The 24,372-nt window shown below is 41.6% G+C and overlaps 2 protein-coding genes across 2 annotated transcripts in view; one reads left to right on the top strand and one right to left on the bottom strand.

The window, feature by feature from the left end:
• Nucleotides 1-636: 636 nt before the first annotated feature.
• The window catches only part of pax5 (paired box 5), a 49,404-nt gene continuing 25,668 nt past the window's right edge, over nt 637-24,372 (bottom strand). The window contains exons 6-11 of the mRNA XM_059338178.1: nt 22,374-22,474; nt 14,454-14,586; nt 7,809-7,910; nt 4,599-4,685; nt 2,737-2,823; nt 637-719 (exon numbers count right to left, since the gene is read on the bottom strand). Of these exons, the coding sequence (XP_059194161.1) occupies nt 637-719; nt 2,737-2,823; nt 4,599-4,685; nt 7,809-7,910; nt 14,454-14,586; nt 22,374-22,474 (593 nt within the window). The remainder of the gene's footprint in view (nt 720-2,736; nt 2,824-4,598; nt 4,686-7,808; nt 7,911-14,453; nt 14,587-22,373; nt 22,475-24,372) is intronic.
• zcchc7 (zinc finger, CCHC domain containing 7) overlaps nt 10,826-24,372 on the top strand; it is a 113,854-nt gene continuing 100,307 nt past the window's right edge. The window contains exon 1 of the mRNA XM_059338165.1: nt 10,826-11,064. The gene's annotated coding sequence lies outside the window, so the exon portion shown is untranslated. The remainder of the gene's footprint in view (nt 11,065-24,372) is intronic.

Raw genomic sequence — 24,372 nt, 5'->3', positions numbered from 1 at the left:
AGAGGCTAGAATGATAATGATATGGATGATTTTGGTCATTTAAAGTTGTGAGAATTGGATTGTCTTTACTTCACCGTAGCATGGCATAGAAAATTGATTGATTGATTGATTGATTGATGTTGGGGCATAAAAATACTTTGAAAAAGTGGTTTTGCTCTAATTAAATCAAATAATTTCCTTAAAATTATTCCCAACCTGAAAACACAACATTTTATCTGGAAGATCACAATACAGTTTCAGTCACAGCTGAAGACTTAGCCTGTGACTTATTGGATTTCTAGATAATTGGTTAAAACAAGATTGGGATACCAAGCATTGATTTATTATGGGAGGGTCCAAATTCACTTGTCTCTGATCAATCCTTTATCTATCAGTTAGTGACACTGCCATGCCTGTTCCCTCACAGTAATGTAACACCCATACAGTCTGTGTTGCATCCCAGCAGTGCGTACGTTGGCTTAAGTGTCAGTCAAAGAAAAACAAATCAAACTTCACTGACGTTAAAAATTTGAAATCTTCATCCTCATTGTCATCCGTGCTTAGGCAGGTTTGTACTGTGCAGTGCTGGTGCTATCCATCCCCTCATCCCTCCATCATCTCCTTCTCCTCATCCTCCTCTTCTCTTGGTAGGAGGGGTCAGTGGCGGTCGTAGGCGGAGGCTGTTGCAGTGGCAGCAGGGCCCGCCCCCCGTGATGTTGCACTGTAGTAGTACGGTGACCCTGGAAGAAACACAGAAACACATCTATCATTCAATTTCTCTTTATTTATACATTTTAATGAGTCCAGTTTATTACAACTTGGGTCTTGTTTTTGCAGTTTTGGCCTTATAACTGTTGGTTATGCTCATTGATATGATAGCACTGCCAAAAGTGGGCTAAGTTTAAGCACATATTTTAAAGCTGCATTGATACAATTTTTGACCACATTGGGGCAGCATAACAAGCTGTAAACACATGTTGACATATTATTAACTTTTAAAGTTAATAATCATACCATAATATTCATGTTAGGGGAACATGTTAGCAAACAGTTGCCTCCAAATTTGGTAGACACAGAGTAACATTAAAAATAATTTTGAGTTTCTGGCCACCTTGTGTGTTTAAGTCCAATATTCACTCCATTTTTAGCTCTTTTTTAGTTGCCACCAATTTCTGAAAGAAATATCTGTCTCTTTAGCTTTTTTAAAAATTGGCACCCACCACAAAACAGATCCCAACTCACACATTAAAATGTGTACTTAGTGAAGCTCTGACAAAATGCGAATGAGACCGACATCAAGGAAATACTATCAACTTCAGCAGGGCATTCAGTTCATGGAGTCTTTGTTCTGCTTTGGAGATCAAAACCGGCTCTGAGCTGGCTTTCTTCTTATTGGAAGAAAAGCTATCTTTGCAGCGTAAATGTTAGTTGGCTAATTTGCCAAATTACTTCACCAACTTTCACATATTAAGAAGGGCCACCAGTGTCTTAATAACAAGAATTAAAAAGAAAAATTCCACAAAGTACCTTTAAAAGATTCTAATAAGATTCTCAGAGCTGCATATACTTTCTCTTCCATATAAATTTGACTAATCTGGCGATTCGCTTAAAACATGAAAGACTGTCTCATTCTTCCTACTCATGTTTCTCTCCCTGTTGGACTTCTGCAATTAACTTGGCAAGTTCAATTTTTTTTTAGCGATAGGAATGATGGTTAAAATGACAAAAATAAGACCCAGGTTGTAATAAATCTGAATGATCCTTTCACTACTTTGGGTTACTGAAATGTAGTGGTAATGTGGAATGAGCAGCCTCAATTTTCTGTTAAGATTATATTTTACTTGGAATGTGAGAAGTGAAAGGATGAGATGACATGAGCTGATGAAGCTAATGACGAAAAAATGAGTCTCCTTGTCGTGTACAACTAATAAAAGGAACTCAGTCTACTTTCTGACACTTGATTCTTTGTCGACCACATTCACTCTCTCTCTCTCTCCCTCACACACACACACACACACACACACACACACAGACATGCACACACTATCTAAGTGACAGTCTAAGCTGACACACTGAGTACAGCTCTACTACTGCTGATCCCTTGAGTCTATTCTCTCCTCAGGGAAAAGGTCAATTCAATACTGTAACCCCAAAAACACACAGAAACCCACACTCACACACCTTTATACACACAGAAAAAAACATCCTCCACACACACACACACACACACACACACACACACACACACACACACACACACACCTGTCTCTGTCACTTCCATCAATCAGCCCAGCTGTGTGTTGACAGGTTATGTCTGTCCACAGTCCAGGTAATCTCAGGAGGCTCTTTGGGGAAGTGAGGCATTAAGCCGACCTGACAAACTATTTAGTCTCAGTCAAGACTTCAGTCGCCCTCTCCCCTTTTTACTTTTTTTTGTTGAAAACTCCCCTTTCTTTCATTTATCACCTCTACTCTCATCCTTCCCTACCTCCCCTCTACATCTCATCCTCCCTGCTGCCATCAATCTTAAAGCCTTTCACTGCCTCCTAATGTGCATCTTGTCCTCATATTATGTGGCCGCTCATCCGTTATCATACTAAAGTTCCCTTACAGTCGCCTCCTCTTATTCCCTTCTTCTGTTTCTATCATCATTTCTCTTCATCATTGCACCTCCTTCTGCACATACACTTGAGTCATCACACATACTCCTCGCTTGTCCTTCATTTGCTTTCTGTCTCTCTCTCTTTCTCCACCTACCTTGCATCTGTCCTGCCTGGCTGGTGAAGAGACTGGAGGAGCAGCCGATTTCCGTCCCCAGGAGAGACCCATAATCCTGCTGAAACACTGGGGACAAAGGGGATGGAGGGAAGGAGGGGGGACGAGAGGTGAGGAAAGGAGAGGAAAGGGTGGGGGGGACATTACAGGTCAGGACCGCACTGACCCTTATCTCCTATTGACCCCGCTTCACCTTTAAACGTGACCCCTAAAATGCCTCCCTAGACAATGACTTTGACACTGACTGATTTTAGCTCAGGGTTAATTTTTCCTCTTAAACACGGATGCAGAAATGTGCATACAGTGTTGGGACATTCTTTAGTAACATTTGAAAACATCATTTTTGGAATGTGAAGTTATTTTACTTTTCTCATCTTAAAGTGACAGAATATGTCATTTTATATCGGGATATTGTTTTTAACTAATCCAGTGAATTCAATATCTGACAAGGTATTTCATCACTTTTATGCAAAAATCACATTAAAATCTAATAACATGTAAAGCAGTCCTGCAACATTATCCGAAATTGCCTCTCGTACCCCCAGAGATATTAAAGAGGCCTTCACTGCAGTATAGTGTTGTGTCGTTCAGAAATGTGTCGTTCAAAAGAACTTACCTTTTGGGTGAATGGACTGAATTGAATCACTGCCTGAAACGATCCCTTCATTTCAGTTTAGCAGAGCTCTTAGTCAGTTGTGAGTGAACTTGCAGGGATTGATTTAAGTCACTTGTTTGCAAACTGAGGCTTGGACTATACTACACAGTGAAGTGAAGCCTTAAATTATAGACAATTGCTGAGTCTCTCAAGTCCCTCTCCCTTCCTCTCCACATCCTAAATAGCAAGTAATACCAAATATTCATGTAATAATTAGGTGTCCCTTTAGCTTTCAGCGTTTGCGAACGGTCTATTTATTCAACCACATTCACCGTCCTCAGTTCACTAATTGAACTGACCGTTCAGCAGTGTTTCAGTTCAGTGAGTGGGACTGTGTGCACCCAGAGCTCCGGTCAAGTAATGGAAAAATTGGTGAATTGAACAAATCTTGTTAAAAACAAAGAGATTTCAGTACACTGAAAAAGTGCTTTGCACATCACCAGTGCAGAATAAATGGGAATGAAAATAAGTGCATGAAAATAAGTTTTAATCATTCATCAAAACATATCAAGTGCTACATTTCTGGTGCTGGATTCTGCTATCACATCTTTCTCCAGGTTGTCAGAGATCATGTTTTTGAGACGTATTTCACCTAAAATTAATTATTTCACTGGCTGTAAGATAATATTGCTTGCTTATTGTCTGGCAGATCACTGCTTGTGACAGTTTTGTTCAGTCTTAGTCATAAATGTGAGGATGACTGCATGAAAAATGAAAAATAAGTGGTCAGAGCCAACGTGCAACACTGATGATATGCAGATAAATGCCTGTTAATCTATTCCTTCCCCTCTCTCTCTCTCTCTCTCTCTCTCTCTCTCTCTCTGTCTCTCTCTCTCTCTCTCTCTCTCTCTCTCTCTCTCTCTCTCTCTCTCTCTCTGTCTCTCTCTCTCTTCTTCCCATTTCTTCGTATCCATTCACACCCAAAATTGCCAGTCTTTTTAAACATCCTTTCACACAACCATTAGTATGTCTATGATGTATTGTACTGTACGGAACAATACAGAATGTAATGTAATGAAATGGGGGAAAAAAGAACAGTGGAGCGTGAAAGATACAGCATATTACAAGAGAGTATTAGAAAGTTGGAACTGGGATGTGCAGGGGAATTAAATGAAATTCATTGACACAATTATTGATCCAGTTCTGGTAAGCAGAACTGGGAGCACACAGAGATGTGAGATACACCTACCTAATAAGCTGGGGTTAGGAAATCTCCACGATTCGTTGTACGTGGAATACTGGGGATGGGAATATGGACTTCCGGAAAAATCTCCCCCTGAAAGAAAAAACACAGAAAAAGAAAAAGCAGAGAGATTAGAGAGGATGATCATGCCTGCTTATTTCTCCATTTCCTTGAGAAATAGGATGTTAAACCTTTGCAGATTTTTATTTTTGACTTTTACAGAGCTCTTCTTTGAGTTTCCTTTGTTAGAAACAATCAAACTGTAGTTGGGTGCTATCCAGATTTTATTCAAATTATAGCTTAATCATATTTATCATCTCAGTGACTTACAAATGTTTAAATCGAGTTCATAATGGGAGACAAGTTACGTTGATAGTTTGATATGTGAAGTCTGTATTTTGTTAAGTAGCTTATGTAAATTGAGATACATAAATAATTTAATGAAATATGTTAATTATAGTAACTTGTCAATAATAATTATTTGATTTAATTAATTTTGATGTAAGCATGATATTTTGCTTGCACTACATTAGAACAGTGATGTAGGTTACTGTCACTTTAGGGATATAGACTCTTGGGCTCATTGAGGTGAATTTGTAAAAACGTGGTTTTGTTCAGTTGAGGCCCAAGCAACAAAAAAGCAACAAACAAAAGGCACTGTAATACAATTCAATAATAATAAGATCTTAACTTCTGAGTATTCCTATAATGAAATACTGCAAAACTGTGGAATAAAAAGTCTTTGTTTTATCCCTTTTACACCAGAGTTCTCTGGAGGTTTTCCCTTTTCTAGTTGTGCACAAGTTAAGCCAAATCAATCGATAAGTTGCAAGAATTCATGACTTGTGGACATTGCAAACAGTGATCAGAAATCTGAATAAGGTATGAAAAAGTATCTCATTTAATTGTTGAAATACTTCAACTAGAATATTCAGGCTCACCAGGATGGAGTCCATCGTTAAAGCTTTTTAGTTGCTGAACCTAATTGAAAGCCTTTAGTATGCACTCAAGACCTTATCCGTCCACAACATGACTTGAACACTACAAAAACCTAATTGTATCTGTGATCCTATAGTGCACACAGAAGCAATTACAGCTTTTGTTGTTTGTTTAAATGACAACTGACATCATTTAGTTTGGATGACTTTTTCACTGTGTAGCTTTAACCTGCTCTTAGTTTTCAGCAGAATGGTTTGCAGACGAGTTGACTGAAAAGGAGATCTCACTGTAGTGCTCTTCTCATACAGTGGATGATAGCGTAGCTTTTCTCCCTCATTTACTACTTACTGTCTGGGGTCTACTGTTCCTCTTGTCTTCCCTTCCCTCTCTTCCCTTCACCCCTTTCTCTTTTTATTTTTCTCCCTTGTCCTCTGGCCTGCCTGACTACAGCCCGCCCATCACCCTTCACATCAAAACAACATTCTTCCCCATTTCTTCTCCTCTTTTCTTTTTTTTACATCTCTCCGCTGACTTGCTCTCTTTTTTTCCACTCTTTTGCTCTTTCTTTCTTTTCTCCTGAACCTTCACTCCTCCCGGGGGATCCCTCTCCCATAGCTGACAGTCACAGACCCTGATGCCCCCTCCCTCCAAAGCCCCCCCATTCCTCCTCTCTCCCTCTCGTTCTGTCGGTTCTGCCTCACTGCTCCTCTACACCCCCTCTGAGTGTCAGCCCCCCTGCTGCAGAGAGAGAGACAGAGGCAGAAGAAGAACAGCAGAAGAGAGTTGCTTGCTTAATGAAGGTATGATATTAGACAGAGCGGACAAAAAGAAGGATAATTTGCCTGAGGAGTGCTGAGATAAAACACGGCGAAGCTGGAGAAGCAAAGGTGGGAGATTATCTCTTCCTCTTGCTCCAGTCAGCTCGAGGATTCAGGCAGCTTCGAATATTCACTGAGAAGAATTTAGATGTCGAGATTGTTTGTGTGTGTGTGTGTGCGCGCAACCCAACAAGTTTTCTTTCTACCCTTTGTGTGTGTGTATGTTTAGCTGCGTCTGTCAGGTGGGGTCGGGATGCGGTCTCCATGGCATCCCTGGGTGCGAACATCCTCCCCTTGTCATCACCGTACTGACGGCAACGTGTCAGGTTGTTTAGGAGACGAGGGGAGGGGAGGGTGAGGGGGTTGGAGGAGGCTCAGGGGTCTCCCTTGTGTAGCTCAGTGTCAAGGTCGCACACACACACACTGTCAAAAACAAACACACACAAACAATCGCATGCCAGCACACCCATAAACATACACCGAAGCAAACACACACACAAGCACACACACACACACAAATATGCTGTCAAACCTGAGGACAGGACGGGGTGAGCGCAGGGGGACAGGGCGACAGGGTTACCCATCTTTAGACGTGCTGTTCCTACATGTCCGCTGAGAGTGTGTGTGTGTGTGTGTGTGTGTGTGTGTGTGTGTGTGTCAGCCCAGGAGTGTGTGTGTGTGTCACAGACTGAATGATTGGGAATACACAGTCAAGAACTTGTAAACAACATTGTTTTGACTTTGTTTCACTGCCGCTGTTGCTTTTGTGTTTCACCCTTTTATTTCTCTGCAGTATACTTCACACTGACCATGACCACCACTGCAAGACTGAGAGAGAAAGAGAGAGACGGAGAGAAAGAGAGAGAGACGGAGAACAAGAATGGAGGTCCAGGATTGAAACACAAAAGCAGCGTAGAAGGCGGAGTGGAAGGGAATGAATGAATTAGTCGTGGGTCACTGGTGATTCTCATTAAAAACAAATTACTAATGTTGAGGAGGGACAGCTGTGCTACTGTGGCTGGTTTCTAATGATACACAGACACAGACACACAGACACACACACACACACACACACACACACACACACACAAACACACACACACACACATATAGATGCACACAAACGTATGCACATGCCACCCCCTGGGAGAACTGTCAGCCATAGTGTCGACAGACAAGAAGGAGGAAGTGGCAAAGCTAAGTGCACACACACACACACACACACACACACACACACACACACACACACACATACACTCATCCATTGGGAATACAGATATGTATGTACAGCTACAGATCTGCTGAGATGATGGGTGGTGAGAGATGACAGAATTACTGTAAAGGAAATCCATGTACGATGGCACTTTTGGCCGAGAAAAACAGAAACAATAAAACTGTTTTTAATCTGTGTGTGTGTGTGTGTGTGTGTGTGTGTGTGTGTGTGTGTGTGTGTACTTACCAGGTACCATGCCAGTGAGGGAGGGGGTGGAGTAGCTGCCCTGTCCAGTGGGAGGAACATGGGGAGGGTAGCCTGGCAGAGTGGTGCTGGCTAGGTCTCGACCTGTATTCACACAAACACACACACACACACACACACACTGTCATCAACACTTTCCTGCGATCAATATAATCATCAGCGTCAACATTGTTAGTCATCGTATTTATGCCTCCTTGCTCTATTCTGCATGCTAATTTGTCATTGCAATATCTCGAGACCACACAAATCTAAATTATAAGGCTTCAAGTTTTGTGCTTATGTCCACACAACCAGTGGTTCGGCCAATCAGTGTCCTGTCAGGAGCTTCTGGCCGCAAAGTGTGTGTGATGACGCAGATAGATGATCACTTATTTCAGCCAATCGACTTATTGACTTATTGTTGCCGCAAAAAAAATAAATTTTACATAAGGTGATAATGATTTCTGAATTCTGATTGTGCTAAAATGGCAAGAGTGCACGGTGCTTGTTAACTGTGTTGTGGCAAACTGTATATATATGAACTTTTGTATTTGTAACATTTGTACAGCACATGAACCATAAGAGGTTTTAATTTTAGCATTTTAATTTTAGGCATAGAGGTTTTAATTTTAGCTTGGTTTTGACATATTGCAATATGTTTATCTGTTAGAGAGGAGGTCAGGTGTTTGGTTGGGTCAAACAAACATGAGACTACCACCCAGGAAACTCCTGTTCATGTTTTGTGTGAAACCAAAAGTCAACATTGATTTTTTTTTAACTTAGGTATATAAGTTACCTTATGTCACAAATGTACTTGTTTTAGACTCAAACCATGCTCTTTTTCTATACATACCTTTGTTGCCTAAGCCTAACCAAGTAGTTTTATTTCAATTCACAACAGTAACTGTAAGACCACATAAGACCACAAGAAAAACTATTTACTGATGCTCTTAAACGGGTAAACATCTCTCTTAAAACACAATCTCAGAACTGAATTTATAAAGGAAAAGAGAATATAAATATATTCCTTATTGTGTGGATTTCAGTGAAAGGAAAATCACAGATGTAGTCAATAACATTCACGATGCCTCTGAGACATTAAAGTGTCCAGGTGAGCCCCAACAACAACAACAAGATATCTGAAGAGGATACAGGTAATACTAGGTAATGTTATAAGCTCCACCTGTGATGCTATGAAAAGTGCCATTACAGTTACAAGTTAAGTTATATTTTAAACAATTTGTTGCTTTCCATCCCCAGCAGTAATTATTGGCTACTAAAAACTTAAAATGATTGTACTGTCGTATCGTGTTACTGTTAAAATGCTGCAAATATCACATTAAAAACTCTGAACCTTATGCAGGATCTTTACTGAAATATTACAGCAGGAGCAAATTTAGGATGTCCCTCTTCCTTTTGTTTCTTTCCTTCTTGTTTCCACCCGCTGACATTTATTCATTTACTAACTCCCCCTTCTCTCGTTACCACCATCTCCCCCTCCTTCCTCTGTCTGTCACTTGGTGGATAGGATATATAACTGCATTAGACTACATGACAGTGTGTCGGCCCAAATCATTTCTCTATGTTTGCACGCAGTAGACATTGGGAGTGCGTGGAGAGGGAGCCCTCCATTCATCATCATCATACGTATGCACACACACACACACACACATGCGTCGACACCCTCCGCCTCCTCCCTCACCCCTGCACACACACATTTATCATCATCATAAACAGCTCAGATGCTAACACCATCAATCCCATTCACTTCCCCTCCACTTAACCACCACTAACTAACTGAGAGGAGGAGGAGATGGGAAATAGAGAGGAGAACATCAAAGACAAGGAGAAGGGAAAGATGGTGACAGAGACAAAAGAGGAAGAGTGGTGCGATGGAGGAGATAATGTATTCAGTTACTTTCCATTACAGGGGAATAGAACCAGATCTATAGATTGGCTGTGCAGATCAATCAGCCAATATTAGCTTATGGCAAATATAACAAAAATTGTGCATATGCTGGCCAATAACTAAAGAAGGAACTGCTGAAAGATATTTGAGGTCATTTAGAAACTGAAAATGAATAATATTCAGGTTCTGAAATGTATATTTATCATGTGTGGTTCTGTTCAAATAAACATAATAAAGGTTAAAAATAAAAGTATTTGAAATGTTAAATTATTTAAGTCATGGTGGTGCAGGATTTAGAGGAAGATCACCAGGTTAGTGGCCTGCAAGTCATCATGGATGGGAGTATCCATGTCTGTTTGTCTTGTTGAGACGATTTACGAAAAACCAGAACTGTTCACCTAGAAATGTAATGTCAAAGCATCACTAAAGTCATTAGGTAACATTCTCTGGGGACCGAAAATGTCACAAAATTTCAACCACATGGTTCCATAAAAATTACATTCCCATAGAGTAAAATTGTCAATTTGTGTTTTCGAGGGAAACATTATTAATTCATACATTATCCTTCTCCGCACTCAGGTCGCTGGAGCCTATCCCAGCTGACATTGGGCGGGAGGCGGTGTAACCTAAGTGCACGTTTTGGACTGTGGGAGGAAGCCGGAGAACCCGGTGAGAACCCACGCTGACACGGTGAGAACATGCAAACTCCACACAGAAGAGCCACAGGCGGGAGGCGAACCGGTGACCCTCTTGCTGTGAGGGAGTGCTAACCACTACACCACCATGTAGCTCGGAAACATTATTGTTTCTTTTATTTTTTTAATAAAACGTTTCTCATCTTTCTGCTGAAAATATGGGCAGGAATGAGGTCTGGATGGATGTGTCGCTGTATTAACACCATAAGTCAACATTAAGTATTCATGTGATTAATGTCGTCTAACATCTTAACCCAACCCATGACTAAACATAACCACATAGTTTGTACCAAGCTGCTACAACTATCATGGAAGTTAATATATTTTTCAGTAAGGCACACGCCTCACCTCCAGTTTCAACCAATCGACTCATTGACGTAGTTTTTAAGTAGCGATGACGCAAAAATCCAAGATGGCGCAGAGTTTGTGACACCGTCAGATCGAGCAGGAGAGATTCTTCCTGCGTCTTTTTTGTTTTTGTCGTGTAAAAGTCCGCGTGCATAAAAACACGTTTTAGCTCCGAGCTGAAACCTCCGATCTGTGATTAACTTGGAGTACCGAGCTAAAGCCGCTGTGATGATAATAATAATAATTCCCCAGAGGAACTGACGGAAAAGCGCGGACTCACCTGGAACTGAACTCACGTGACTGGCAGGTAACTCCGGTTAATTCGTGAGCAGTTTGATTTTCCTTTATTTTCTGGTTAATATTCTCTTATTTAAATCAAGCTGAATTGATCGTGTGTCAGTGAACTGAATACTTATGAAGTAGGCCTAACTGTGAAACTGAAGGGTATACTTATTTTGTTTTGGGTATTTGGAGAAAATACGGTCTGGGTAGTTTTGGTTGCTGTGAAGGAGTTGTTTTCTTATACTTTTCTTTGCCTGCCCAAATCTATTAATGCTTTTAATTGAACTGAAATATATCTGCTGTTATGCTTTATTGTTTGTGACCTGTGTGCTTTTGGTTATGGTTCTTGAGGGTTTAAGAAATGAGTGTGTGTTTTAAATGGTGTATGCTTGCATCCTGTCTGCGGTTGAATAATTAAAAATGACTGACTCACAAACTTGACTAAAACATTGTTAGTCACTGACTTTACTGGCACCCCAAACAAGCAGTCAGAGCCTGCTGTTACAAGTTTTGTTGCCTAAACCTAAACTGGGATGGTTTAATAATATTAACCATCTGTTAAAAACTAGGACTGTTTTGCTGTGTCGGGACATATATTTTGGGAGGAGGATATTTCATTCTGGGCCAAAGTAAGCTAGTGAAATGACATAGGAGCATTGCCATTCTTAAAGCCATGCTTAGTGTGGATAAACTTTAAGGCTATCTATATTCTATACTAATAGGGAAATAGGCTAATCTATATACTAAAATCTATATTTTTACTGTAAAATCAAAATCAAAAAGAGCAGAAATGTTTTCATCATGTGGTTGTTTCTTATAGAATATTTATTGAATTACCCGATAACATGCTATTTTGTGACGTATATTGTTAGCAAGATATGAAATTATTTATATCAGGATAAAAGATTTTAGTCATGTCGACCAGTCCTCTAAAGAAGGGAAGTAAGCAGAGAAAAAAATAACCTGTGGTTAATAATCAACTGAGGCTCCAACATCTCGTTGGCTCATATTTCTGTCCTCTTCACTTAGTATTTGCCTCTTCACCTCCCTCCCTACCCATGTTCCTCTCTCACAGATCCCCTCTCTACTCCAGCCTCCTCTGTCCCTCTCCGCCTCCTCTCTCCTGTCTCAGTGTAGTAAAGTTTTTCTCGGTGTTTGACGCGACAGCGAGGCATTAGTGCAGACGGGCTACTCATCCGCTCAGGGTCAGTGCACAGGGCACGGAGGAGAGGGAGGAGAGGGTGGAAGAGAGGAGAGATGGACTCTCTACAGCCCAACTTAGAGGGGGCAGACAGGGCCAGATCCTCTGAGGTGTGTGTGTGTTTGTGTTTCTGTGTCTGTTCACGCCGTGTATTTGTGCATATGTATGCCAGTTGTGTTGATGTATCCGTTCTCTACAGCTTTGCCGTAGAGGTCAACGAACAAGTACAAGTCTCCTCTGTGCTCACTTGCAGCTACATGAACACACATCCTCTGCCTCGCTTTCTCTTTTACTGTCTCTCTTTCTAACCCTTCCCCATCAAACAGCCATCAGAGCAACATATGTCAAACCTGGAGGGAGTTGCGCGGCGTACAGTGTGTCCCTTTGCACTCGAGTAAACTAGGTGAAGCTCAGAGTAAAAGGAAAATGCCCTACAGATTTAGAAAAGCCTCAGAAACGAAGATTGAATGTGTAAATGTTGCTCTACAGCGTGTGTCCAGAGTATCAACACGTCAAGGGTGCAATAACATTGCGTCAAACACAGAGACGTCTGATCCCCTAGAGGGAGCTCTATTCTGAGGGAAGAGACAGGCAAGGAAATGCATGCATAATATTAAGAAGGTGTGTGTGAATGTGTGTGAATATGAATGTGTGTTTGCATGCATAAGCAGAAATGGAAATTTCTCTTTTTCTCTGTCTCTCTCTCTTTCTCTCTCTTGCCCTCCTGACTTGAGCAGGTAATATTCCTCAGTGGTTTCAAAGGGCAAAAAAAGAGCCCATTCCCAGATATCCCAAATTCCCAGCTCTATGATTCCCCTCATTATAGATGGGAACGCCAAAGCCTTGTCCAAGTGCTCCCAGGTTTGCTCTTAATTAACCACTGCCTCTCCCAGGCGCCCCTAAATGGAGACGGGGCTCTCACTTTTCCCTCTATCCATCCACCTTTCTTTTTCTCCTTTCCTCTGGGCTTCTCTGCTCTCCAGAGATCCAAAGCACTGATCTCTTCAAACAGGTTCAATCACTTAGAATCCGTGTAGCTGCTGAGGTAGACTTAACAGCCATTTGGCTTAGTGTGTTTGGAATATAAATTACTGTTTTTAATACTATGGTCAGACATGTGCACTATAGGCTATACTATATATAGGATTTATGTAATTTTCTCTCACATATACTGACACAGAATTTTGTAGTAGGACCATTTAGGTCACATTCTGACTTTTCATCATCATTGTTTATTCATAAAATGAAGCTGTTTGTAGTCTTAGATTTGTTGTAGATTTCTATTGGAATTTACTGGATTTTTTTTTTTAATTAAGTTTTTTGGCTCTATTACCATAGATCAGTTAGATGTAACCTCACGAGGCATACATTTGATGTTGCTGACCATGCTCCAGACATAAAAAAGGCTCATCATGCACATCAGAACTACTCAATATGACTAAGTTACAAAGGGTTGTATGCATTACAGACTGTATATTAATAATCAATGTAACATCACCCATTGGTTCCTGGACTGTTGTTTTGAATCCTTGAGTTTGGCATTTTGACTGCAGCCATGTTGCTGTTTTGCATCCAGAAGTGACCATATTTAAGAGGGTGGAGTTAGCAAGGAGGATGCCAGCTTTCTATCCTGGTTTGCAAGGTGTGTTTGTAATTCAAAATGAACAGCTGACTTACAATGTATTTTAGTACAACCATATGCTGAACACGACATTTTAGGTGACCAAAATGTTACAATTAACTTGTATAAACTGAAAATGAACTGTGCAAAAGTCTGAGAAGAACCATGTCTTGTGGTAGTGACTTGTCAATGACATGGGTATCCACGCTCTAAAGTATACCCTGATTTATCATCTACTTTATTCTAAATGGAACCATCATTTACAAAATGAACATCATGTTGCGTTGAAGAAGACTTGAAACTAACAATTGAGGCCATAAACTCATTATGAGAATATTTACTGAGGTGATAAGTAGGGTCATTAGACTTCTATACAATCAGACTTCTTTTTGCAGCCAGTGGAGTCATTAGGGATAATGCAGGTTTAAGGTGCTTCTTCATTGGCTTCACTTTTCAGCTCTGGAAGTTGCTGCTTGGTGTGCAAATTCAGGTGCATTGCCAAGACGGCCAAACAGTATAAAGAAAAGAGTGCCTGCACAATGAACAGATGCTCCCAAAATAGGTTTGAGTCCGGCAGGAATGTCTTTCTTACCTGGAACGAGTGAATAGGACTGTGGACCTGACACACTGGCTCCTAACTCCGCCCCTGTACCAGGATTAGCCAAACTGTTCTTCATCTCGTCCAGTCCACCAGCTAGTGAGGCCATGGCCGAATAATCTGACGTCTGCACAGAGACAGGAAGTGGAGAAAGAATAGAACAGAACAAAAAGAAGGAAAAAAAATCATGTTTTCTGTTAGATACAACATGAATATACCGTAGGGCTGTGATCAATCTGTTTGTTATATCCTGCTACATTTCTTACATGTTGCCCCTTCCTCATAACAAAGAAGCTTTAGAATGAAAACACACACACACACACACACACACACACACACACACACCTCTACAGTTGAGAGTTTATTGATCTGTTTACAAAGACAGGGATTTACTGTACAACCAAGTCCAACAGTCTATAACCACAGGATCAGCTCGCTCTTTCTCTTCATCTCTCTCACAGACACACGCACACACAAACACATCCAGGCAGCACACACATTGTACTCACACACAGTGGCATCACATAGACCATGGCTAACACAAAGCCTCTTGTCTCCCCAGATACCAACAACAATAAGAACTGTGATCATCTCAACACACGTACGCACAGTCTCCCAGTGCACTTAATACTTACACACACACACACACACACACACACACACACACACACACATAGAGAGAGGGGAGACTGAAGTGACAAACCAATATCTTGTTGTTGTCTAGCTGTACAGTTTTTATTCTGGGTAAAAAACATCCTGAGAATCTTCTAATAAAGAAAAACCGTAAAGTTAGAATGCAAATTTAAAAGATAAAAAAATAATATAACATTAACTTACATGTTATGCATATTTTGGTGACTTTCATTCTCTTACTATCTAACGAAGCATGGATGCAAAAAAAAGTAGTAATCTGATGATAATCCAAATGTTTATTTTTAATAGATATATCTATTGTCTAAAATATAAACTGTGACAGTATTTTCAAGCGGCCTCTATAACGACCTGGTTAAGCATTCTCTCTCACTCTCCCAAAATGCTGACAGATAGACAGATAATGGTGACTGTACTGTCACCTGTGTCTGACCCCAACACCGAGCCATGACCCATCCATCCTTATCTGTCTGCCAAACCAGTGTGTGTGTGTGTGCGTCCGTCTGTGTGTGTGTGTGTCTGTGGTGATTTAGAGTGATGGTATTGACACTGATGACCAACTATATATAGATTAACCACCGATTCTCAGGGCTGCTACGCTCGTGATGGGCAAATGACCTGCCTCCTGACTCTGTGTGTGTGTGTGTGTGTGTGTGTGTGTCTGTGTATTTTTCTGCCTTTGTATAGCTGTGCATGCAAAAATGTAAGAAATGTAATAATGTTATATGCACAAATATAGTAACGGAGAGGTGAGAAAAACACCAAACAAAGCTCGGAATAGCAGCAACTCAGGTAGACTGGCACACAGCAAGATGTTTTACGCGGACCCATTTCGGGACTCCCTCTAGACTTGATGTTTCATGCACATGGGCTTGGTTATGCAGGACGCATCACACACTAAAAATCCTGAATTATTTTGATGGAAATGAGAAGTTGGATTGAGTGGCAATGATCTTGGAAATGTATGCAAACTGGACTGAATATTACAGACATACTATATGTGATTAGTTTATTTGATGCATGTCATGTATAAAGGCATACAGATTATATGATTTATGTTTTCCTAAATCATTTGAATTTGGCTTTATAAACCTGCACACTGATATCAGGTTATGACTTACTTTGTGCACAAACTGAGCAGATAAAATGTCTGTTTTCTGCATGTAATGGATCCCCTCCTCTTTTTTCCGTGTGTTACTGCAAACTTTAGTGGGTGTGTGTCTGCATGTGTGTGTGTGTGTGTGTGTGTGTGTGTGTGTGTGTACACTAATGACAGCAATCAGAATTTCCTTTAGGTGACGAGGTTAGAGGTTTGCACTGACCCTTTTAATACCTCTGCATCTGTGTGTGTATGTGTGAGTGGAGGTGTAAGTGTAGGCGTGTGTTTGTGCTCACTGACCTCTTAAACACCCCTGTGCTCGTCAACACACAACACAACCACTGGACTGTGACCTGCCAAATAAGAGCTTACCCAGTACACTACACTCTCTCTCTCTCTCTCTCTCTCTCTCTCTCTCTCTCTCTCTCTCTCTTTACACTTCAGACACATTTTTAAACCGTCTTTTCATTCTTAACGCCCTTCTCTCCCCCCTCACACATCACATCTGTAGTTTTTTTTTCTTTACCCCAATCATACATGCTATCTCTGCGCCCCCTCCTCCCTCTCTTGGCCGCTCTCTGTCTTATTATAATGGTGTCTAATGTGTCCATGTATCCATGTAGATGGGGGCCAGGCAGCAGCAGCAGCACAGAAGAAGGGGTCTGCTGTGGTAATTGGCCATGATGAAGTTTGGCCAGTGGGGTGACAGGCCCGCTAAGGAAGATGGATCATTCTCATTCGGCCCCGTAAATGTTGTCAATTCCACCGCTCATACAGGGCCATCAGCCCTCATCAAAGAGGAGGGACGCAGCTGCAGAGGGGCTGGGGTTTGAGGGGGGGTGGTGGTGGTGGTGGTGGTGGTGTGGTATGGGGCAGGATGGAGGGTTAAAAGAAAAGGTGGCAGGGGGAGCTGGACGTGGGGCAGGAAGTCATAGGCAGGAAGAAGGATGAGAGGATATTGGTGGGATAGATATGATGCAGAGAAATGGATGCATGTAAGACATGAGGAAAGATTGGAGCTGTTGAAAAATGAATGCATTAGAGAAAATAATGTGGAGTAAAGGAAAGAAAGCTTGTTTTCTTTTTGTCTGACCAGCATTAGCTCTGCATAAAAAAATGCAGCTGTTTCATTCATTTTAATGACTGTGTTTTTATGCAGTGGTCCAGTAATTAAAGTTGAACCTGGCTAAACTTTTTTTTCCTGCAACATAATGCAACATTATCCCACAAAGTGACAAGCAAGCACACAAATCATGTTGCATTACTTTGTACTCTTTATCTCATGAACATTGGGAAAATTCCAGAGTTGTAAACTCCATCCCAACAGTATTATAAACCGCTGTGCAGTGTTTTGGCATTCGATAAGCCTTCACATGCCCCTTGTGTAATTTTATTAATTAACGCAGTACTGTTTTTGGTCTAAACACCAGCTTTGGTGTTTGGTTTGATAAGACAACGAATATCAGTTGTAATAATTTCCTTGTTACTGTAATGAGTAGATTAGCTACTGTTGTTTGATATCAGTTCTGTACAGAGCATTGGTTTCTTTCTCTAGTGGAACACTGGAATATCTATAAAATACTTTTTAAACATTAAATTAATTGGGCGTCCCGGTGGCTCACTGGTAGATCACATACCACTAAGGCTGTGTCCTTGTTGCAGCAGACCCGGGTTCTAATCCGGCCCGGGGTCCCTTTGCTGCACATCTCCCCCTCACTATCTGGTAAAGCATGAACAATGCAGCAAAAAAGCCCAAAACAAGCTGTCCAAATACAACAAAATTTCAAATGAAGCAAAAACCACTTCAACTGTCTAGAGATGACTGAAATGTAAATTAAAATGAGTTGTGCCTTTCTTGTTATATTATTTTTTCATGCGTAGTCACATTCACACTCATAGCGTGTGCACTTATAATGTTTTACGAAAGAGTGGAGAGTAATGTTTTCTGGTGGTATGTGGTGTAAAATGTTGGGAACCACTGGTATAGAGGCCAAGAATGATTGATTTGTATTGTTTTGTAAGTTCCAGACACGCATTTGCAAAATGAACACATTTAAAAAAAAAAAAAAAATTTACACTGTGTCGAACTGCTAGTCTGTGTTTTGTTCTAATATTTACTATGTATAAATACAACTCAATAAGAACATATAAGAAGTAACATCCTAATGATGGAATGGAAAATAAATACTTCAATATTACAGTATGTGGCTGCTGCTATTGTTTCCTCTCACTCACTCCCTCACTTTCACACAAGCAGGTTGGATTACTGACTCAGATCTGGGAAGGTAATGGTTAGGTCCAAATTTCACATCAATAACAGATGAGCCCTAATCGGCCCTCTGACACACACACACACACACACACACACACACACATATGCACACAGACACAGACTGGCCCTGTTGGCTTGCATCATTTGCATAATAGTATTTCCCTTTTTCTCCATTCCCCAAATAGCTCCCGATTTCTCTCCCTCCCTCTCGCTCCCCCCCTTTCCATCTCTCCACATTGTCTTGTGTACTCCTGATGGAAAAAGGCTTGACTATAAACAAATACAATTCCCTCAGAGGCCCACAAACTGAGACAGGGATTGTGGGGAAGGAATTCATCTGGCATCTGAAGCGTGGCAGCAGTGGGGAGGATGTTCATTTCCTGACGAGCCAGATAGACCTCAACTCTGGGGAGAGACTGTAAAAGTTCATAAAACTTGGAATGACAAATTGGGCTAACCTTTTTAATTTATGGATGATTTCTTGGATTTCAATTATATTTAGATTATTGTGTTTGTGGTTATTGACAGTTTTGTTCCAGAGAACAGAGTTGTCATTACACTGGAAAGTGATTTTTCTATTTTTTTAAATTTGTATTGCTGTCAACCAAATCCAACGATGAATTGATCCTACTCATAAGTCATGTCTCTAAAGCCAAAATACAAATACAAACTCAATGGAAAGACAAGCATGGGAAGGATTCAATGCTAAATTCTTTGTGCCATAGTCCTCCATTTTTATACAAAAATACTAAGACACATCAAAAAGGCACAGTATTAGACTGGGGGACATGATGCAATGATGAACATATTGGGCCCTATCTTACACTCATGCCCAGCACCTATGTTCTGTAATAGCACATGTACTTGCGCCCATCTGTGCACCCATGGATGGAAGAAGGGCAGCTATAAGTGTCCCTTAGTCTGTCAGCCTCTTTTGACCAGTTTTACCCTCTCCATCCTTCATAAAAGATCACCTTTGACCACACTGCTTCTTGTTAAGCTTTTTGGCAGGAGAATATGACAAGGATTTCTCTTTTTCCTTCTCTGTCCCAGTGTAGACAGACTGGTTGGTGCTGGGGTGGGCATTTGGACCCGGGGCAGCTTGGATGGGTGGGGGGTTCTCCATCAGCCCTGCTGATTTATCACCTGGGTAATAGGAAGTGATTGAAGGGAAATTCAAATGAACTCTCTCTGACAGGCACACATGCAGACACACATACGAGCACGCACACACAAATTAATAGTGGGGCTTAATAGACTACAGGGAGAGGGGGAACAAGAGCCGGAGAGGGAGATGAGATAAAAGGATGGCTTGTTAGGGAGGAAAGATAAAGAAAAGGTCTGAGACAAACAACAGGATAGAAGAAAAACTACTGGTGACAGATAAAATAAGATTTGCTTGTGAGGAACGTGAGCAATTTTACTTTTTATTATCTATTCAAGTGGGGTGAAGAAATAATGAATGAGGCTCGTGTTTCAGCGCAAGAAAGCTAAAAGATAATGAGGAGGTTGAAATAACCGCTGAAATTACACTATATTAGTATACCATTATAATATACCTTGGTACCTGAAACTGAGCCACTTGCACCTCTCTTACTGGGCTTGTGCTCCATCCCTTTCACACACACACACACACACACACACACACACACACACACACACTAACTCACGCTCACGTCAAAGGCACCCTCACATGCACCATTATCAACAGCAGGACCCAGTGTATATCAAGCATCTTTTAGGAATGTCAGTCACAACACAGCATGACCCTCCTTGACCATAACCCCCTCACACACACACACACACACACACACACGCCACAGAGGCTGAGCTGTAGCTGTCAGTGTGTGTCAGTGTTAAGCGTATGACTGTCAATCATTCCCTCTGGGAAATGCAGGCTAGAAAAAAGTGGGGGTGGTCGACGAGACAGGATGAGAGGAGGACGCGGAGGTAGAGGGACAGATAGCAATGTAGATTTGTGTGTGTGTGTGTGAGAGAGAGAGAGAGAAAGAGAGAGAGTATGTGTGTGTGTGTGTGTGCACCTCTTTGTAATCACAATACAGCGTCCGTAAAGCCAGTTTGACCCCCGGGGCGACCCACAGTTTAAAGCCCCCTATGCCCGACCCCAGTGGCTTGACCGGGCTCAGATAGGATACTGACCTATGAATCATGGGTATTATAGTCTTGAGTCGTAGTCTATAGAGCTACTAGAGCCAATCCCTGTCGACCTCTCGCCCTGTGCCACTCCACTCCCCATGTCGGTCAGAGGGAAGTGAATGGGCTAAAAAGCGAAACTCTGCCCTCGAGGTCTAAGGCTGTAGCCTACATGTGACTCCATATACTTCCACTCCTCTAGTGCGTTTGTCCTCTTGCCCTTGACATTGACTGAATAAATAAACATGAAGTAGGGATATCTTTAAAGGCTGTAGCAACAAAAGTGTCAATTTAAGTTGTTGGCAAAATATTTCCTTAATTTTGACCGGAGGGCTGCAAGTTAGAGGACATCTGAGGAAAGGTAGAGAGAATACAAATACTAGCTTGTTGTTGTTTTGTTATTCAGCGTACTACTTACACCTGTCTATTCCATTCAGATTTACATTAACTAAACTGCTGAGAAAGGGCGGGAGGTCAATTTAGATGCAACATTAAGACAAACTCCTGTTTTCTTTCTCTCACATGCAAACAACACACACATATGCAACACATTCCCAGGATGCATCAGCATGCAGACAGCTCCTTCACCGTCCCCAGAGCAGCAGGAAGTGAGGTCATAATGAGAGTTGGGTCAATATGCTCATTAACCCCTGCAGTGTATCTGGATTATAGGAACATCAATAGGCCTGACTGGGTCTCTGTTACAGCCATCACAATGTCTATCAGACCGCAGAGGCTCACAGCAGACTGTCAGACTGACAGAGAAACACGACTTGATGCTGACAGTTTCAAATCACTCAGTGAAAACGCATAATAGAAAAAAAAATACTACAATGACTGCAATGATTCTGCATTGTTTTGGAGATATAATTAGGAATATTTAAATTGGATTTTCATTATGCAATCTCACTGATTTCTTCAAGATTGACATGGCATGGCAAGGCATAGCAGGCAGGACAGGCTGTTGGCTAAAAGCAAAGACAAGCATTTCATCTAGCACTGAAGATGAAGGATACAACACCAAACACTACAGTTTGTCAACATTTGTTGTGTGTCTGTGGTGTCTGTAATCCCTGTGGCACACTAGAGGCTTCCATATTCTTTTCTTCTTTCTTGTTTTTTTGCTGCAAATCAGCACACAAACAACTTGAATCTCAAGCATCTTGCCTCCATCCAGTTTTGGAGAAAAATCCCTTTACACATGGTTTTGCAACTCTTCCCACATCAGTTTTTGCCTGTTTTTTGGTGACTAAACTTGGTTTGGAAACCAAACAGACCTGTTGGGATTCCTCCTAGTGAAATGTCTTTTAATGCATGACCCCGATGACTTGTGCACTGTGCACTCCAAAACAACCTTAAAATACCCCATTATGCTTTATAATGTGACCAGTACAGCAATCTGACGGTTTTGAAAGTCGTTAGTGCTGTTATTAAACCCAAAACTGGGAGTTTGGTGCACAGCTAAAAGCAATCCTTACAAGATAAAAATGAGTGACAGGAAAGGCAGCACTGTGTGTGGTCTTATTCATCGGTTTTTAATGTAAAGTTTTCTTCTGCTTTAGTTTCACTTTCCGTTAGAGCTCCCTACAGTCTTTGTTGACCCTCAACCTGTTCCCAAACTCAGCCTCAGCCCAAAGCCTGCATGGTGCCACGCCCTTACCTTGCCAGAGTCAGGGCTCACATAGAGGTCAGAGCTGGATTGGATTGGACAGGGTCTGTCAAACAGGCGGTCCAATACCTCGATCTGCTGCGGCGAGAACAGCTCCCCTCTCATCTGCTTCCTGAGGAAGTCCCGCCCACTGTGGCTGTGCCCGTTGGCCAGCGGCGACTCCTGCAAACCTACAGCGAGAAAGAAAGGAGTGAGGTTAGAGGGGTTGTAAATGTGGGACATTTAATGGAGGAATGAGAGAGTGAAAGGAGAAAGAGAAGAGGTTTTAAGAGGGTTTTTGAGTCTGGTGTGTATAACAGACGATTGAGATGATGATAGAGAAATGAAGGGAGGTGTGGGTTGATAAAATAAATCACTGAAGCAGATGTGGTGAGAGAAGTTTGAGCAAAGTATGAACTCAAATGAACCCCAGTGAGCTGATTTAGGACTGAGTGACTTCATAGATTGTGGAGACTCAGAGAAAATGCTATACAAATGCAATCCATTACCAAGCATACGCTGTCTCTCATTCTTGATCTCTCAAAAGTACACTCTCGCCTCACATATATACACACTTCTCCGTGCTTCTTGTCGTATCCCCCATACACACACCCACAGACACACAAATATATATTGCTGTGGTATCAGTATTAGACTGTGAGCTCTCGTATCCTGCAGTTATTGCAAGGCTGAGGGACTGAACGAGACAATTATAAGAACTCTGAAGAGTCGCGGCCCACAAATGATTAGAAAAGAGAGAACCAGAGAAAAAGATAAAGAGAAAAAGGGGATGAGGGTGAAAATCCCCCGCTATAGAGCCAATTCATCGCTCCAAACCGCTCCTGAGAGCCTATTTTAGTCCTGGGGGTCACTGTGTGTGTGTGTGTGTGTGTGTGTGTGTGTGTGTGTGTCTGTGTATGTGTGTGTGAGTGTGTGTCCGGTAGCAAGGAGAGTGATATGACGGACAGGTGGAGAGGGGGAAGGGGCTTCAAATATATATTTTTTTCCATTTGGACAGAGAATACAGATCCATTTGCGGCAGTCTGTGATCCTGAAGAAAAGACAAAGAGTAATAAAGAAAGAAAGAAGGAAGTGAACAAACTAGAGTTGTGGGGAATTATGCCACATTCGACAATAAAGGATAATTCTGGTTTATTACTACCTTTCTTTAGCTCTAAGTGTACTCCACCAGTTCAGCACTGGACCATGGATGATGGACAGTTTTTGCAGAACATTCTGACATCACAGTGAAGTTGACCTTTGACCTTTTGGATATGTAATGTCATCAAGTTATAATTGTTGTTTTAAGCCATTTGTGTGAAATTTTATCATAATTAGCGTACTGATTCTTGTTTCATAGCCACAGCGACCTTTGAACTTTGACCAACAAAATCTCATCGGTTCATCCATAAGTCCAGGTGGATGTTTGTGCCAAATATAAACAAATTCCCTTAAGGTGTTCCTGAAATATCACTTTGACAAGAATGGGATGGAGGTTCAGATGGACTCTTGGTTGTCTCTGCCTTTTGCAGACGATGTGGTTCTGTTGGCGTCATCTGCCCGTGACCTCCAGTGTGGAGTTGGGCAGTTTACAACCAAGTGTAAATCGGTCAGGATGAGAGTCTGACTGAGGCCATGGTTCTCTGCTGGAAAACGTGTGGATTGCTTCCTTTGGGTTGGGAGTGAATTACTTCCTGAGCAAAGGTATGCAGGTATCTTCAGGTTTTCTCAGGGTAAAATGGAGTGTGGGATGGACAGGCGGTTTGGTTTGGCATCATCATTTTAGTGAAGGAGGTGGTGAGCCAGAAGGCAACGCTCAAGATTTTCCAGTCCATCTACTCTCCAACCCTCATCTATGGTCATCAGCTTTGCGTAGTGACCAAAGGAAAGAGATTGTGGATACAACGGCCAAAATTAGCTTCCTCTGTAGGATGGCTGGGCTCCTCCCTCACATCGATAAGAGCCAGTTGAGGTAGTCCGGGCATCTGATCGGGAGGCCTTCTGGGTGCCTCCTGTTGGAGCTTTTCCTGGCATGTCCAGCTGGTTAGAGGCACCAAGGTAGACCTAGAACACACTTGAGAAATGATAT

The sequence above is a fragment of the Centropristis striata genome, chromosome 1 (assembly GCF_030273125.1).
Source record: "Centropristis striata isolate RG_2023a ecotype Rhode Island chromosome 1, C.striata_1.0, whole genome shotgun sequence".
Lineage (NCBI taxonomy): Eukaryota > Metazoa > Chordata > Actinopteri > Perciformes > Serranidae > Centropristis > Centropristis striata.
The sequence above is the reverse complement of the archived record's forward strand: the minus strand, read 5'-3'. Positions and strand labels throughout refer to the sequence as shown.